Source organism: Pelobates fuscus, chromosome 4, assembly GCF_036172605.1.
Source record: "Pelobates fuscus isolate aPelFus1 chromosome 4, aPelFus1.pri, whole genome shotgun sequence".
NCBI classification, from domain to species: domain Eukaryota; kingdom Metazoa; phylum Chordata; class Amphibia; order Anura; family Pelobatidae; genus Pelobates; species Pelobates fuscus.
In genome coordinates this window covers 166,152,256-166,171,297 of record NC_086320.1, presented here as the reverse complement: position 1 = coordinate 166,171,297, position 19,042 = coordinate 166,152,256, and the positions used below count along the sequence as shown (strand labels likewise).

Below are 19,042 nucleotides of genomic sequence, written 5' to 3'. Positions count from 1 at the left end.
GAACAGGGCTGTGAGAAACCCCAGGATCAAATGGAGAGGGGCAGATACGGGATCCACTGCCTGTTCCACGCACCAATCAGACCAAGACTTCCATGCAGCTCGGTAAGCTGATCGCGTGCCCGGAGCCCAGGCGTTATCGAGGAGCAAGAGAGTTGACTGCGGAACGTCAGGGACAAGCCAGCGTCCCCTGAAAGGAACCATGCTACTAGGGGCAACTGGTGCTGGAGCACCAATTCGTGCGAGTTCCCATCCGGATCCAGAAGGAGGTTCTGGAAGTTCGGCAACAGACGAGGGAAGTCTATGGACAACTCCATCAAACGAGGGAACCACGGACGGGATCTCCACAGAGGGGTGATCAGAGCCAGACAACAGTCGTGACGAACCAGCTTCGAGATCGTACGAGCGATTATGTTGAATGGGGGAAAAGCATACAGGTGGCCTGGAGGCCATTCTTGAAGAAAGGCATCCGTCGCCACAGCCGCCGGGTCCGGTCTCCAACTGAAGAACTTCGGCAACTGAGTGTTCAGTCGAGATGCGAACAGGTCCATCTCGAACCGACCCCACAGCCTGGTTAAGCCTTGGAAGACCGAGGCGTGCAATCGCCAGTCTCCCGAGTCTCTCAAATGTCTGGAGTTCCAATCCGCACCTGAATTGTCCAGACCCGGAATATGTTCCGCCGTCACCGAAACGTTGTTTAGAAGGCAGAATTGCCAAAAGTCCTTCGCCAGTAGAGCCAACATCTTTGACTTGGTGCCGCCCAGGTGATTTATGTATCGGACCGCCGATACGTTGTCCAACTTGAGGAGAACACAACAGTTCGCCCTTCCAGGGGTAAGGCTGCGAATCGCAAAGGCCCCCGCCAGAAGTTCTAGGCAGTTGATGTGTAACGACTTCTCTGCGTCGGACCATCTGCCCCCCGTGGAAATGTCGCCACAACGAGCCCCCCAGCCGTGCAAGCTGGCATCTGATTCTATGATCACGTCCGGAACGGAACCGAAAATTGCTTTTCCGTTCCAGGCTTCCTTGTGTGCCAACCACCATACCAGCTCGTCTCTGGATTCCTCGTCCAGACAAATTCGGGATTCGTACGATCGACCCGAACGTAGGTGTGACCCCTTGAGCCGCTGGAGAGCCCGGTAATGCAAGGGGCCTGGGAATATCGCCTGAATGGAGGAGGCCAGCAGGCCGATGATCCTCGCCAACTGCCGGACTGACAAGTCCGAAGCACGAAGAGCTCGACGGAGCTCCTTCTGGATGGCTTTTATCTTGGATTCTGGCAAGTACAGGAACTGCCGTACGGAATCCACCTGGAACCCCAAAAACTCCATAGACTGGGCGGGTTTCAGGACCGACTTGTCCCAGTTGACCAGAAAACCTAGGTTCTGTAAGAGGTTGATCGTCCAGTCTAAATGCAACTTCAGGCATTCCAACGACTGGGACATGATTAGGATGTCGTCCAGGTAAATAATCAGTCGAACCCCTCGGGTACGGAGGAACGACACCACCGGCTTCATAACCTTGGTGAAACACCAAGGGGCCGATGAGAGACCGAACGGAAGGCATGTAAAACGCCAACGCCGTCCGTGCCAGGTGAAGTGCAAGTAGTCCCTGGACTCCATCGCTATTGGAACCGTGAAGTACGCATCCTTCAGGTCCAATTTGGCCATCCAATCCGACTGTCTCAGAAGGTCTCTGAGACAATGAATGCCTTCCATTTGGAAATGCTGGTAGCGTAGGAAGGCGTTGAGAGGGCGAAGGTTTATCACTGGGCGGACACCGCCCCCTTTCTTGGGTACAAGGAAGAGATTGCTCGTAAAGCCTGGAGTGGCGAACGGCAATTCCTCGATGGCGCCCTTCGAGAACATCTCCGCGACTTCCGTGGAGATCATCGCGTCCTGCTCCTGTGGGAGGGACAATTCCCTGGGGGTATATGTTTGAACAGGCAGGGAGACAAAATCTAGTTGGTAACCCTTTACGCATTGCAGAACCCAAGCATCTGAGGTTATAACTGCCCACCTTGGGTAGAATAAGGCTAGCCTCCCCGCCACCCGAACCTGATCGAGAAGGGAAGAAGGGGTACTCACCATAAGGGCGTCTGCCCGAAGACCCACCACGGGGGTATCTAGAGCCCCACGATCTCCCTCTAGCCGGGAAGAAAGGAGGCGTTTTCGGGTCCTGGAACCCTCGAGAGGGGAAAAAGGAACCTCTGTTGGCACGGAATGAGCCTCGGAAACCACGGCCGGGTGGACGGTTCCTGCTACGCCCGGCCCCACCGAAAACCTTGGGCGCGAAGACGCGCTTCATATTTGCCTGCGCCTTGTCGATAGCCATAAAGGTTTTGACATAGGACCCCATGTCCTTCACAAAGGATGTGCCGAACAACATCCCCTCATCGGCTGAGTCAGGCTCAGCTACGGTCATAGCAGCCAGCTTAGGGTCTATTTTCAGAAGAATAGCCTTGCGTCTCTCGGAGGACATAGCCGTGTTGGCATTCCCCACAAGGCATATAGCTCGCTGGACCCACCCGATGGCCACATCCATATCCAGAACTGAGTCACCATTACGAGCGGCCTCAAGGAGCTCGTACAGCTTAGACAGGGGGCCCAGCGTATCCAGAATTTTATCCTGGCACCCTTTCAGGGAGTGATCAAGACCCTTTTTAGGCTTCCACCCAGACTTATTTAGAAATTGGGCAATTTGAGGGTCAACGTCTGGGGTCTTACAGGCAGCGCCAGGGAGGGAAGGTCGTGGGCATTCGGCACGCAATTTATTGCGGCCTTCCTTGGACAGAGGCGTGCGAATTCTCTTAGCCACATACTGGGCGATATGGTCTGGAGGGACCCATTCAGCAGACCGCGGGTGACGCAGGTCGTCCGGGTCAAACAGGGGGTTACCCTGTGGGTCTAAAAGCCCTTTATCATTATCCCCAGCGGGGTCTGGCACTTTTCCACGGGGAAAGGGGACCCCACACCCAGGGGGTTAGGGGCAGCCATGGAAGGCAAAAACACAGACTGAAGTGACTGGGTAAAAGGGGATGAGACAGCCCCCATAGCGGAGGCAATAGCCTTTTGAAGGGAGGAAGCCATAGTAGCCTCTAATAAGGCCTGGAGTTCCTGAGAGGCCATAGCACCCTCAGGATTATCTATTGGGAAATCCCCAGAGGGGTCAGTAGGCCCATCCTTGCTATCCTGCATAATGAGGCACAATAGAAGCAAAACGAAAATACTAGAAATGGGTTGATTAACCCAGCAGAACAGAAAAAAGCTAAACCTGATCGTTGGTGTAGCAAGGGGACCCGGAGCAAAGGGACCGACCGCACGGTAGAACAGGGTGATGCGAATGACCGCCCAAAATGGCCGCCGCACGTGTCAGAGTGTGCCCGTGGACCGGCTCCAGGCGGGGGAAGGGGCGCGTGCACCTACCCGCGTGGGCAGCCCGTGAGAGTGGAAAAACGAGCACACTCAGCCGCGGTCACGGAGAAGGGCCACGCGGCTGAGATAGCGCCGAGAAGCGGCAAACAGGGACGGTAGGAGGGGAAAAGCAGCCCGCGGCGGCGGGCAAAGCCCCCAGGGCAACCCCCAAATACACCAACGATGTAGGTACCAGATAGTTTTCAACAATGAATAAAAACGACAATAATGAAACAAAGCATAATCAAAACATGAAGCACAAGTAAACAAAAATGCAATGAGTAGGAGAGCTCAAGTAAAATACTTAGCTGTCTGAGGAAGCAGCAAAGAAAGAGGGGGATTGTGGGAGACACAGGACTTATATAGCTACTTCCTCTGTTATGTGATTGGCTACCTGTTATGCCTGTACAGTTTTTCTTTCATTTTTGATAATATTTATATTCCTCTATCTTTGCTGCTGAGGAAATAAAGAAAGAGATATGCATAATAGGAGCCTCCGTGTCTTTAATAAAATTTGTGATCTGTTACTGTTTTATGATCTGTGTGTAGCTATTGAATATGTGTAATAATAATCTATACACATATCTATATATAAGGAAATTAAACAAACATTTTTTGTTACATAATACACTGAACTCACAATGGGTCATGCATTGATTTGGCAATACATGGGAACCCAGAGAGGATATTGTAAACCTAAATTGCTAGAAAATACATAAATAAAATGTGTATTTCAGTTTATATTTTGCATACATTCAGTTGTGGGAAAATCACAGTTTGCTTTTCTCATAATAATGAATGGGTAAAGCCCGACATATTACAACTTACTGACCACTGTAACACTGGCACGCTCTGTATCCAGCTTTTTCCATGTGAGTATATCCCTAGATCTAAGTAATCGAGACACAAATTAGTGGAAAATACTATTAATACATGCACATACAGCTAATTATGGAAAACAAGCTAAATGAGTAACTTGATCAAATGTGCTAGGCTTGGAGATTCTGGATTTCTTTTATAGATCAAAGTAGGCATGGTTTTAAGATATGGGATTTGTTTTTACATTTAAATCTAAGCACATTAACTGTTTACTGGGAAAAGATTACCCAAAGCCCAAGACCAAGATCTCTTTGGTGTAGTTGTATGTCATATATTGTCATATCTTGTCATGTATTGTCAGTCCCTGCATTGGTTTCCAGTTAGATATAGGGCTCAATTTACAATTCTGGTGCTTGCTTACAAGTCCCTACATAATGCTGCTCCAACCTACCTATCCTCCCTAATACACAAGTATGTCCCGTCTAGGCCCCTATGCTCTGCCAAAGACCTACGTATATCCTCTGTCTGTACGCTCGCCTCTAACGCTCGCCTCCAAGACTTTTCCAGGGCTGCACCTCTTCTGTGGAGCTCCCTTCCCTTCTCCGTAAGAATTTCACCCAGTCTCCACTTATTCAAAACATCATTGAAAACTCACTTCTTCAAGAAAGCATATCAATTAAACGGTTAGCAGGTTTTTATCCCCCACCCTCCATGACTCCTCTCCTGCAACTGTCAAAAATGACCTACTAAGCCCTCAATGAATACTTTTCTAGAAACCTCTTTCATTACCCCTACTTTTACCCTTTGTGTCACTATACCCCACTTCCTCTAGCATGTAAGCTCATTGAGCTGGGCCCTCCACCTATCTGTTCCTGTACGTCCAGTTGTCTGGTTAAAATTACATGTCTGTTAGTCCACCCATTGTACAGTGCTATGGAATCTGATGGCGCTATATAAATAATAAAATAATAATAATAATAATAATAATAATATAAGACATGATTAAATCTGGATTCAACAGACTAATGATGGTCAATGGCACAGATAAAATATGCAAGAATGGTTCATAACCATCCATCTTCTTAAATAAAAACAAATTACTCATGGTGTCTTTCTGAATGCTAATTCATCCTTGACACTTCTTGCGCAATGCACAATAGCTCCCTATAGCATCTCATTTTGAAAGCATGAGATGTTCTTAGGAAGACACCAAAGTCTTGAGTAGTGTTTCCATAGACCAGTGTTGAGAATACAAAGATGGAGGAGCTTATGATAGCATCATCTTTCTTTTTGCTGACGACAGCATGAAGAGGAAGGAAAGGGAAATATAGCTCCCTTTCTTCCCGATGTCTCCCGATGTTTATTTATGGAAGCAAACATGACACGGCTTTACAACGGACAAGCCTGTTTTAAATTACTTTATTTTTACTTTACTTTTTAATTTTAGAACTTTAAACAAAATCGTGATAACTCTTGGGTAACTTAATGGATGGTGTGAATTTTAGCAAATTGGCTGTGTAGCTAAACATTGGAGCTTTTGTGAATTTAGAAACAAAGCACAGCAAATTGCAGCCATCAATGAAGTACGGGAAGATTTTAAACATTAATATATATATATATATTTTTAATATTGAAACAAGTAAAGGAAAAAGTAAATGTAAAATGGCTGTGTGGCAGTGAAGCTGCAATGTCATGACCCCTTTAAACACAGTTGTGGTCATAAGGTATCTGGGCCTTGGACAGACCTCATGGAATCATCACTACAGAATCACAGCTCCTGTTTTGGTTTTAACTTCTTGTATTATTCCCAGGAGCCTCAGCTAAATATATTTGGAGTGAAAACCAATATTAATATATTTGCCAAAAAAGTGGATGAAATACATCTGTGTGAAGAGCTTTGTAGGAAAGAACTAGTGAGGCTTGTAAAGGAAAATGTCTGTTCCATGCTGACGGATGGGATTTAATCTGATGTACATATATTATATAGTATGATAACTTCAACTACTCACAAGCCAATACACCTTACAGTGGCAGAAATGCACATCCTGGCTGAGGAGGATAGGAGTCACAATCTACAGTATTTTTAGGACATGTATTTCCTATGCCTAAGTACTCCTAGGATCCCAAAAAGCAGCTGCTGTCCCACTAATCTTGGACACACCAGAACAGGTATTCTATATCCTGCCTAATAGCCAATTTTCTAGGACTTTTGCTTTCTACTTTTGGGGGTAGATTGCGTAATGTTTCCTACTGTGACTTCTGTTTATCACCTTCACCTGGGGCTAGCGGATGAAGATTATGTGTACAAGGGAAGTTTATAAATTGTATGGGCTTTATTGTGAGTCATCATACACACAGCAATGTGACAGGTTTGAATATATGGACAGGGGAGCATCGACTGTGCAAATTAAGATACAATTAGGAGCATGCAAGGGAATTTTTCAGAGGAAACAGCCTAATACCATTTATGGAGTGTCCATTTCATACTTCCCCAGTATCCCTATTTAGGAGGTGCAGTCCCTATGTTAGGCTGTTTATCATAATGCCCTTCCTTTCCATTTCATACCTCCCAAGTGTCCCTATGTTAGACCCAAATTCTTCTTTCCCTCTTTTCTTTCCTAATGTCCCTCTTTTCTAGGAGCTCAATATTGTTGGCGTGTCTGACAGACCTTCACAGCAATAATACTCACAGTAATTTGACTTTAAAGGAACGTTATAGCATTAGGAATACAAATATTTAGGTGATCGGTCCAGGGTTAGAAAAACAGGTGCTATAGTTACTTTTCAGTCATCTCCATAAAACTCCATCTCTTTGGCTCAGATCATCAGTGCTGATGTTCTCAGCCAATCTCACACGAAAGCACTCGGAGACTTGTGTCCATGTGTGGCATAATAACATGGTGCGCCGTTCAGATGCAATTTTATGGAAGCGCCTCTAGTAACTGTGAATATGATATAGAGGCAGCTTAACTCTGCGAAGAAAACCTTGCTTTTCTGCAGAACAGCAATGTTTTCAACTGCAGAGTAAAAACAAGGTGGGGTGGGGGGGAGGGGCAAATGGCACCAAGATTACTGCCTTGAGATAAAGACCACTGCATTGAGATCTGGGTGCCTATAGTGTTTATTTAAACTTACAACCTATGTGTTTAGTAATCAGTTCATGTAAGATACATTGTTCTTCTTCTAAATTACATTTTAGCTGCATAAATTGTTACTAGAAAGTTGCCAAGTTTCTCAGAACAGCCCCTCCCCCAGCCACACCCCCACTAACACCGCTGAAAATAAATGTCCATTTTTTTCTGAAAATTAAAATGTTGGGAAGAGAGTAAAGTTTGGAAGCCTCTGCCATCATTTGGAGGCCACCATTCTTTACTGGACCACTGGAGAAGAATACCCCCACCCTTGGTAAAGTAAATAAAGTGATGGATGTTTCATAATTTGGCTGTCCCCTGAACAATGTCAGCAAACATCTGTTGTCACAACAGAGAATAATATGTATCACGAGGGACTATTCACATGATCAAGAACCACTCAAGTGCACGAAAACAAATGAGTTGCATGGCTTTAAAGGGCCAGTCCCAATTTATGTGATATCTAAGAATTAGAAAGATGCACGAGAACAGCATTTAGATGATGCACAAAAATGCACTGTGAAATGCAGTATCCAAAAAATTGCTTGAAATGTGCTTTGTCTCAGTAATCATAAAATTGCTCCGCAAATTTTCTGACAATGTTGGAACGAACAGAAGCACTAGAAACTGATTCTAAGGATGATGCTGCCGTTATTGAGGTTGGATAAGATGTTGCAAACTATGACCATCCTACCAGATAAAAAACACTTAGCGATATAAAATGCCATAGAGCTGGGAAGCTAAGGGTTAGACATCATGCAAAGAAGGTCCTACTCTAGCAGTCAAGAATGGAGTACATTGATGCTATGGCAGGCGTATGCAATGTGTGATCATATATTGTAACTAAACCCATATTATATTTGCCTAGGTGAGCTGTTTTAAAAAAAAAATACTAATAACATTTGTGAGACTTGAAATTGCTGTTTATGGAATGAGTGAGTGCATTGGATCTTGTACGTAGAAAGAATTTGTATTGAATGGGTTTAATGTATTTTATGATGTTTAGGCAATGTAAATGCACTTGTGCTTTGAATATATTTATCTATACCTGTTCCATGCCCCCTGAAGCACTACTGACAATAGTTTTGTATGAATACAGCCCTTTCATTTACTGATCCTCTTCTTGTCTATTGCATGGTATTCCATTAATTTATAGAGTTTGAGAAGACAAGCTAATGGACAGCCTACTCTTTCTTTTATAGTTGAATATGACAAAGAACTGTCACCGCGACTACGACTTCAAAAAGAATTCAAGTTTAATTTATCTCAGATCCCAGATGGAGAGGCCGTGACTGCTGCTGAATTCCGGATATACAAGGACTGCGTTCTGGGAGGCTTTGAGAACCAAACATTCTTAATCAGTATTTATCAAGTGTTAAATGAGAAGCAGACCAGGTATTTGTAGAAGTAGTTTTCCTTCTTTTCTTTACAATTATTAATTAATAATAATTTTTATTTTAATGTTAATTGCAAAAGGGAAATCATTTGTTTAATATCTAGAAGTACTTTATCCTTTTGGAGACGTTAAAAGTCTTATATGTCACTAATGGTAGGACTTTGTAGTTTGGATATAGCCACCATATGCTAATTTTAGAGAAAAACGTTCTATAGATTAACTTGGCCGTAAAATTTACCAATAACAATGGAAATGAGCCCAAGTGTGCAAACCGTAAAAATATTTATTTGTGAATATATTTTGTCGTACTTTAGTACATATACCATTTACAATACATATATATATAATATTTATTCGAGTATAACGCGCACCCCTAATTTTCGATTAAAAATCGGTATAAAATTTTATACCGATTTTTAATCTAAAATTAGGGTGCTTGTTATACTCGAATAAATATTCGAGTGGGTGCTCGATAATACCGACCGCCGGGCTCATTACAAGCCCGGCGGTCCTGGGGGGGCAAGCAGCAAGCGTTTACTCACCTCCGTGCGGCTCCTCCAGCTTCCCAGTGTAAATCTCGCGAGACCCGCGGCCAGCTCTGACGATGTCACTGGGAAGCTGGAGGAGCCGCACGGAGGTGAGTAAACGCTTGCTGCTTGCCCCCCCAGGACCGCCGGGCTTGTAATGAGCCCGGCGGTCCTGGGATATATATTTATTCGAGTATAACGCGCACCCCTAATTTATATATATATTTTTTTTAAGTTTTACATCTATTTAAAAACACATGCAGAAAACCTATTTCAATTAAAATAAGATTAAGCTGCATCTGTACTATTGCTTTTGATGTGGCATATACAGAGAGGTTTAGCAGATTATTTTCTTTTTTATTAACACATTTAATTAACATCCCACTAATGTGCCAGTGATGTGTAACAATTGTTTTAACACCTGGGTAATCGTAAGACGTGGCCAGAAGAATTTTAGCCAGAATATTTGAAGATGGGGGTAGACAATTTTGCTGTGTTTATTATTTTTTTTATTTTGTTTTTATTTCTACAAGAACTAAGACAGTTATCTCTAAAACTACAATGTAATCAACTTTCAGTTTGTGACCATTTTTTTTTTAAGAATGATAATCAAGGTTGGAGTTAACCCAGTGCCATATATAAATAATACATTATAAACCTATTCCGAAAGGCAATAAATTAAACAAACAATATCACACTAACATACCCATACGTGTGTTTGTAAGCTGCATTATTCTTACATGTCCCATCAAGCAAGACACAGCTGAAAAAATGGAAAATAAATAAATCCTTCCTTTAAAGGAACACTCGAAACACCACAACAACTACAGTCCAATGTAGTGGTTATGGTACCAAGTGTGGCCTGGAACCATTGCTTGAGCACAGTTTGACACTTACCTGGGTAATGCCAAAGCCCATATTTGTTTACGGTTATCTCAAAGCTAAAGAATCTGAATGTCTGTTTTGTTAAAAACAGGAATGGTATCAACTCATTCATTGTCTGGGAGCGTTCTATGGATGTTATCAGCTAATGATTGAATTCTTACATTGTCATCTGGCTTCTCCTGCTTAAAAATAACATATGCAAGACAGGCACCTGGCAGATACCAGATCACTGTCAAACTAGAGATTATGTGGAATGGTGCCAGCGTGCTCTTGACACCAGAACCACTGTAATGGTTGCAAGGCTTGGAGTGTTCATTTAAAAGCACATACAGGATTATCTAGTGAAAAGTGAGTTTTGGAGAGTTGAAAACAGAATTTAAATATTTTTGCCAAAATAGTCTAAAAATTGGAAAACACAATATCCAACTTAGTTATTTTTCCAACTATGCTATTTTGGCCTAAATGCTGCAGTTCAGTTTTCAATTCACATCAATTCCCGCAATGCATTCTTTAGAAAAAAAAGCAAACAAAAAAAAAATACCTCACAGTGTTTCAATTGTGTAGTCAATTAAATGTTTGCTGTAACAAAAGAAACAGTTTAAAAAAAATAAAAAAAACTTTCCTGCGATCCTGTGCTAAGTTCTCCCTGTGGTCTGATCCTCCTTTTGTGACATCTCTGCCCCTCACTGCTGGGGGAGCGATGTCCCAGAGGCAGGACTGATAGAGGGCTGCTTAGGGCAGCAGCCATGCCGCTATTGTTCGTCGGTCGCCAGCCTGCTATGCATGTTGACGGTGGATGCTTTTTATGCATAGATTTTACATTAGGATCCTGGAATGCTTGTTCCGGGCTCATAATGATGCTGTCGCTGTCGTAATGACGCTGTCAGAGGTCGACTTATACCTCCGGCAGCAAAGTCTTTTATCTCTGTGTGTACTGTGTTTCTTTCTGAAATGCTATGCATACGGACTCCAAACACCATAACCACTTCAAATCACTGAAGTGTTCATGGTACTTCAAGTAACCCTTTAAGAAAGTGGCAGTACATTCAAGTTGATCGTTATTTTAAATTGTAAAACAATGTGGCTAATTCAGTGTGTGTGAGGGTGTTTTGATAATTATGTGTGTGAATATGTCTATGCCTGCAGCTAATTGTGTGTTTTGTGTGTATGTGTGTGTGTGTTTGTATAAGACAGTGTAGATACTTATGATATATAACCTATGTATTTTTTGGATATGGAGGGATGAGATAGAAAATAAAGTACTCCCACACTCCCTTGCTATACCGCAGTGTAATAACCCATCTCTGTACAACAAGCCCCTTTCTTTTAGGAAATCTAATTGCATTTAATACTTACAATGGACATGTTTAAGGAAAATGTTATCTAGTGTGAGAAGATCAATGTGTGAAACATTACATTACATATTCTTTTTTCTAACAGCAGAGAATTAGATTTTTTCTTATTGGATACACAAACAGTATGGGCTTCAGAAGAAGGTTGGCTGGAGTTTGATATCACTGCAACTAGCAATTTGTGGGTTATGAACCCCCGACATAATCTTGGATTACAGCTTAGCGTGGAAACGAGGGATGGTAAGTTGTGTTTTTAAATATCTACTCCTTTTTAAACAAATTGTAAATACATAAGATATAAAGATCAACTGAGCATACCTTTGTGTCTAATAATCTCATCTTCACTTGTACCAATACAAATGGACTTCACAACTCCTTGTTTCCTGACTCTTTACAAAATATGGTAACAAGATGGAAATTAATCTCTTGAAGTAAAACATCAGCACAGTCATATTTTATTCCATTGATTTTTGTAAACATTCTTGTAGCTCCCATCCTTATGTCGATGAAAACAATAGATCTGATAACTTGACATAATCTAGATACGTACACAAATGCCCAATTCTAACACAACATCCACTTTATTACTCTGTTGCTCTCCACACACAAAAATAGTTTGTTTTTTTATTTGTGGATCAAAACTTTATTATGTAATAGAAAATGTGTACAGCCGTGGGAAGAGATTTTAGTCCATGTGCAATGACAGAGCACACAGAATTTTGAAGGACTACAGAGCTGAAGGGGTACAACCCCTGATAATATTGACAGATATATTTTTGTCTTTACTAAAGAGGCCATCTTCAGAAAAAGTAGTACAGTAGTTCTCAGTTTCTGTTTATGTTTGAGTGCGAGCATGGTTGTGGCCACTCCATGCCTCTCCTTCCTTCCTGTACGCAATGGTTGAGATGGAGAAGGCCAAGAACCTCTCCCCCTATGCCAAGCTGCAAGCCATGGGGTCCTGGTACGAAAATTGCCCTAGGCCCCCCCATACGTCTACTCCCCACAACCTCCCCATACGTCTACCCTCCTCCTCCCATACATCTCTCCCACACACATGCAGACAAACAGATACACATACAAACACACACACACACACACACACATACATACAGACACACAGACATACACACACACACACATACAGACACACAGACATACACACACACACACATACAAACACACACACACACATACATACATACATACAGACACACTTGCACATACAAACACTCATACACACACAGACACAAACATACAGACAGACAGACACACACACACACATACAGACACACAGACAGACATACACACACATACATACAAACACACATATAAAGACTAATACAAAATGTTTTAGTCATCCTCCTGTTTCCTACCCTTTAGGTGCGGGTGGCTCAGCCTGATAGGAGTCAGAGTTCCCACTCTGACTCAGAGGCGTACCTAGGGTCTCCAGCGCCCTTGGTGAGGAACCATAACAGCACCCCCCCCTCTCCCCTATCATGAAAAAACAAAAACGCAAATGTATTAGATCAAAGTTTTCCACCATGTAAAGGGAGGCTAAAGAAATAAATCTAGCATTACATTTTGTTTCCTCACCCTCCATGTCCCATAAAAAGTGAATAAAGAGGAATTGGAAGTTCCTGAGTCCTGCCAGTCACCCAAAGCCCCTCCCCCCCCCCCCCCCTTCTATATGAAACCACTACAAGGAGAACTCAATCAGTTAGTGCACATGAAATTGCAAATCTTCTTATACAATGCTTTCCCAATAATGCCAATGATAGGGTTTTCTCTAATGCTGCGTTTCCCAAACCAGTCCTCAAGACCCACCAACAGTCCAGGTTTTGTTAGTATCTCCATTGGAATAAAACAGGGAAATACATAAATCCTGGACTGTTGGTGGGCCATGAGAATGGGTTTGGGAAGCACTGCTCGAATGAATCTGTTATCAGCTTTAAATCATACATATATATTTACACTTTGGTGATGATGCTAATGTGCCAGTGGAATGCTTGTCACCATATTGCAAGCCTAACACAGGCACATCACACCTTTTTACCAGTATTTACACAAGGTGATACCGCACACATTGCCCTGATATATACCCCATGCACAGGGCAATATATAGGCCCCAGTATGTGCACAAGGTTATTTGAATTGCCCTGTGCAAGGGTATATATCAGGGCAGTGTGTGGGACATAACACTTTGTATATAGTGGGGGCATATATTAACCCGAGCACACAGATTGCACTCCCAGGACTTGCTACAGCACCCAGGACTTACCCCGGCATTTAGATTGCCCAGGACTTCAAACAGCCTCTTGCATGTACCATGCAAAAAGATGCTGGACGAAATTTCCAGTGGCAACAAAGACATTACATTGGCCACGAGAGTGCTCTCTCACATTCTTGGTGACGCATCTACATTCCGCCACGGCTAAATTCTTAAAGGCCGCATCACACAGCTGCCCCAGGGCACTCAGGCCTTGCACAATATTACAAGCTGGAGTCTTTACTGGTATCATTTTTTTTTAATAAATACCTTGGTTGTGACAGTTGAACTCAGGCTGTCTGAGTATAGTGGGAACTGCATGTGATGTACTGGGGTCTGGATGAAATGGGGAATGCATATTGGGCTGTCTGAGTGAAATGGTTACAGTTTGTGTGTGATATATCTGGCTGTCTGAGTATAGTGGGAACTGCATGTGATAGGAATAGTTTGTGTGATGATATTGGGCTGTGATGGAAACTGTGTGCTAGCACTGAGCTGGCTCTGTGTGATGAGAATGTGTGTGATCATTTTGTGCTGTCAATGTGTGATGATTTTGTGCTGGCTGTGTACGGTGCTACTGTGTTTCTTAGTAATAACCTGATGAGTAGATAGAATAATGTAACTGGTTATCTGTGCTGCCTGTGACCAGGGGCGTATTAGCTGCGAGGCAAACAAGGCATTTGCCTTGGACGGCATTTTCCAGGGGGCGGCAAAAAAAGCCGCCCCCAGACGCCCAGGGCAAATGCCTTGTTAGCCTTGCGGCTAACTGACATGCCGGATGGGCTGGCTGTTAGGCGCGGGCGGCACTGGCGAGGGAGCACTTTCCCCTGAGCTCTCTGCTCAGCTCCCTCATGCGCCGCCCGCAGAGTGAGGCTGGGAGCCGGAATATGACGTCATATTCCGGCTCCGCCTCCCAGCCTCACTCTGCGGGCGGCGCGCGAGGGAGCTGAGCAGAGAGCTCAGGGGAAACTGCTCCCTCGCCAGTGCCGCCCGCGCCTAACAGCCAGCCCAGCAGCCCGACGACAGCCCCAGGAAGAGGGAGAACCCACCCCCACCCCAGCATTCCTAAAGGTAAGGAGGCTGGGGGGGTTGTTAAATAAATAAAATAAAAAAAGTGAGTGTTAATGTGAGTGAGTGTGTGTGTCTCTTAGTGTGTGTCTCTTAGTGTGTGTGTGTGTCTCTTAGTGTGTGTGTCTGTCTGTTAGTCTGTCTCTTAGTGTGTGTCAGTGTGTGTGTCTGTCTCTTAGTGTTAGTGTCTCTTAGTGTCTGTCTGTCTGTGTGTCTGTCTGTCAGTGTGTGCCTGTCTGTTAGTGTGTGTCTGTCTGTTAGTGAATGAGTGTCTGTTAGTGAGTATGTGTTTCTGTCAGTGAATGTGTTTGTGTGTATATTTAGAATGCGGGGCAGGGTGGAAGGGTTGGGTGGGGGTGGCGCGTGGAAGGGTTGGGTGGGGATGGGGGGGGAGGGGGCGCCTGAGTTTTGTCCTGCCTAGGGCAGCACAAAACCAGGATACACCATTGCCTGTGACCTGTATGAAAGTTGGTGAATCCTAGAGCAAAACAAACTAAAATGACATGTTTCACTCTCATATAATATGAATTTAATCTATCTAAAAGCTTTTAATCTATCTAAAAGCTTTACTTCAAGTTACTTAGTGTCTCAGTCGCTCCCTCAGTCCCTCTGCAAACTGCAGTCTCAGCCAGGTAAGTAAGGTGTCACACCTTAGGTGTAGCCACACTATCTGCTCCACTCACTCTCTAGTCCCTCTGCAATCTCCAGACAGGGTAAGGTGTTGTTGCACTCTCAGCTTCGCTCGCTTCTATCCCCTTTCTTTCCATCTCTCTTCCTTCCCTTCCATGTCTCTCCTACACTTCCATTTCTCTGTTCCCCTTCCATCCATATCTTGCTCCACCCTTCATTCATATCTCGTTCCACCCTTCATCCATATCTCGTTCCCTCATTCATCCATGTCTCTCCCCAAATTCCATCTCTCTGTTCCTCTTCCATGTCCTTCCCCATTTCATTCATATCTCGCTCCCGTGTCCTCCTCTCATCCAAGTCTCCCTCCCATGTCCCTTACCTCCTATCCATGTCCCTCTCCCATGTCCCCCACCCATCCGTGTCTCCCTTTCCCTCATGTCCCCCACCCATCCGTGTCTCCCTCCCCTCATGTCCCCCACCCATCCGTGTCTCTCTACCCCATGCCTCCTTCCCATGTCTCTCTCTCCCTCATGCCTCCCTCCCATGTCTCTCTCTCGCCCATGCCTCCCTCCCATGTCTCTCTCCCCCCCTTGTCCCCATCCCATGTCACTTTCTCTCCCCATGTCCCCTTCCATGTCACACTCTCCACCGCTTGTCCCCATCCCATGTCACTCTTTCTCCCCATGTCCCCATCCCATGTCACTCTCTCTCTCTCCCCATGTCCCCTCCCATGTCACTCTCTCTCTGCCCATGTCCCCTCCCATGTCACTCTCTCCCCCATTGTCCCCTCCCATGTCACTCTCTCTCTCCCTATGCCTCCCTCCCATGTCACTCTCTCTCCCATGCGTCTCTCTCCCCATGCCTCTCTCACCCCATGTCTTGCTCCCCATGTATCTCTCTCGCCATGTCACCATCCCACGTCTCTCTCTCCCCCATGCCTCTCTCCCATGTCTCTCTCTCCGTCCCCCATGCCTTTCTTCCATGTCTCTCTCTCCTTCCCCCATGCCTACCTCCCATGTCTCTCTGTCCTCCATGCCCCCTCCTATGTCTCTCTCTGTCCCCATGCCTCTCTTTGTCATCATGATGTCCCCATCCCATGTCTCTCTCTGTCCCCCATGCCACCTCCCATGTTTTTGCCTCCATGCCCCCTCCCATGTCTTTGTCCCCATGCCTCCTCCCATGTATTTGTCCCCATATACCCCCTCCTATGTCTTTCTGTCCTTATGCTCCCTCCCATGTATTTCTGTCCCCATGCCAGACAGCCGTGGAGCTGAAAGGAAGCCATCTCATGCAGCTCCAGTACTAAGCCTGAATAAACACTGATTTTCTGCCCACAAGCTGACTATTAACATGGGAGGGGTCCCATGTATATCTGTTCCCGATGCCCCCCTCCCATGTATATCTGTCCCCGATGCCCCCCTCCCACGTATTTCTGTCCCCATGCCCCCCTCCCAGCAGCATACATACCCCGGTCGCAGGGGTCGTAGCTGCGACCGGGCCCGTCACTCCAGAGGGCCTGGCCGCCCTGCGGACCCCCGCGACCAGGTAAGAGCTACCACGTTTTGCAGCCCCGGCTCGCGTGGCAAACTGCCGGGGCCACATGTTAAGGGGTCCATCGGGTGGCCCATGCTGTCAGGGCCACCCGATAATAATGGATTGTGAGGGGGCCTGGTCAGCGCTGGGCGCTTTTACAGCGTGACTGGGCCCCCTGTGATTACATCACTGCTGGGAGGAAGTGACTCCCTGGTCACTCCTCCCAACATACAGAGAGCCCGCGCGGATGGAAGCAGGAAGGAGTCCGAGTGGGAACTCTGACTCCCATCAGGCTGAGCCACCACTGGACCCCAGGGAAAGTAACAAAAGGTAGGAAACATTTTGTATATGTGTGTGTATGTGTATCTCTGTATGTGTGTATGTATGTGTGTGTCTCTGTATGGGTGTGTGTCTCTGTATGTGTGTATGTAGGTGTGTGTGTGTCTCTGTATGTGTGTCTGTCTCTGTATGTGTGTATGTATGTGTCTGTGTCTCTGTGTGTATGTATGTGTCTCTGTATGTGTGTATGTAGGTGTGTGTGTCTCTGTATGTGTGTATGTGTGTCTCTGTATGTGTTTGTGTCTCTATGTATGTGTGTATGTATGTGTGTGTCTCTGTATGCATGTGTGTGTCTGTGTCTCTGTATGTGTGTGTGTATCTGTATGTATGTGTGTGGTTGTGTCTCTGTATGTGTGTGTGTATCTGTATGTATGTGTGTGTCTCTGTATGTGTATGTTTGTGTCTCTGTATGTATGTGTGTCTCTGTTTTGTGTGTCTGTCTATGTCTGTCTATGTCTGTATGCGTGTGTCTCTGTATGCGTGTGTCTCTGTATGTGTGTGTGTGTCTCTGTCTCTCTGTGTGTGTGTCTCTGTCTCTGTCTCTCTGTGTGTGTGTCTCTGTATGTATGTGTCTGCATGTGTGTATGTATGTGTCTGTATGTATGTATGTGTCTGTCGGGGGTGTGTGTGTGTTTGTGTCTGTATGTATGTGTCGGGGGGGACCACGGTCTGAGGGTCAAGGTAGAGGGGGGGAGGGTCAGGATAGAGGGGGGGAGGAGAGGTGGAGGCCCACGAATCAGTTTTGCACCGGGGCCCCATGGATTGTGTGTACGCCACTGCCCTCTTCCATGTATTTCTGTCCCCCAAGCCCCCTCCCCTGTCTCTACCCATGCCCCCCTCCCCTGTCTCTCTCTGATGGCAGCCATCACTGCCATTCAGCATGTTAGAGCAGGGAAGGGGGGCGGCCTCTTGCTGGCGGCACGCTCTCACACTGACCGCCGGGTAGTCACGTGACACCCGGCGCACCTACGCAGAACGGAAGGAGCTTCCCCCTCCTAGTGAGTACTGTGCGTGTGGTCAGGGCCGGTGCAAGGATTTTTAGCTACACAGATGCGGTGTGTCCCCCGTCCCCCCCCTCCCCCCCACCCACAAAAAAATTGCATCTTCACCTGTGTGTCTCGTAACCCCCCCTTTTGAATTTTTTACTTTCTTACCCTCTTTAGTGTTTCATATCCCCTCTTTTGAATGTATTACCCCTCTTTAGTGTGTCTTACAACCTCCTTTGTTTGTCTCTTACTTACACCCATCCCCTTTTTGTGTCTCTTACCCCAGCCCCTGTTTTTTTTTCACCACAGTCCCTCTATGTGGCTTTTTCTCCCCTTAGTCCATTTTGTGTGTCCCTCCCCTCCAGATCCTTTTGTGTGTCTTTTTTTCCAAGCCATGTAGACATAGATATGCAGGAAATAAGACATACATACTTACACAATCATAGAGGCACACAGACATTGTTTTTTAAGGCACACAATCAAACAACGTCATTGTAACGGATCGACGGGCACCCTGACTGGGTACCTCCGTTGAAGGATGCTCCTAGAACTTCCTAAGGACTCCAAGCACTGCAGCAGACACCACAATCACCGAACCGGAGCAGCATACGAATGCTCTCAAGCATATGAATTATGTAAACAGCTGAACAGGAAAAGCATACAATCAGCTTACATTCCTGGCAATCAGCATACAATCCAA

At 45.3% G+C, this 19,042-nt stretch overlaps 1 protein-coding gene across 2 annotated transcripts in view; it reads left to right on the top strand.

Annotated features, from left to right (window-relative positions):
• BMP6 (bone morphogenetic protein 6) overlaps window positions 1–19,042 on the top strand; it is a 189,971-nt gene that overhangs the window by 107,526 nt on the left and 63,403 nt on the right. The window contains exons 2-3 of one of the 2 annotated variants that reach the window (XM_063451748.1): window positions 8,563–8,755; window positions 11,612–11,760. In XM_063451748.1, coding sequence (XP_063307818.1) covers window positions 8,563–8,755; window positions 11,612–11,760 — 342 coding nt within the window. Of the gene's footprint in view, window positions 1–8,562; window positions 8,756–11,608; window positions 11,761–19,042 lie in introns of both variants that reach the window. The other variant, XM_063451747.1, reaches the window with a different exon arrangement.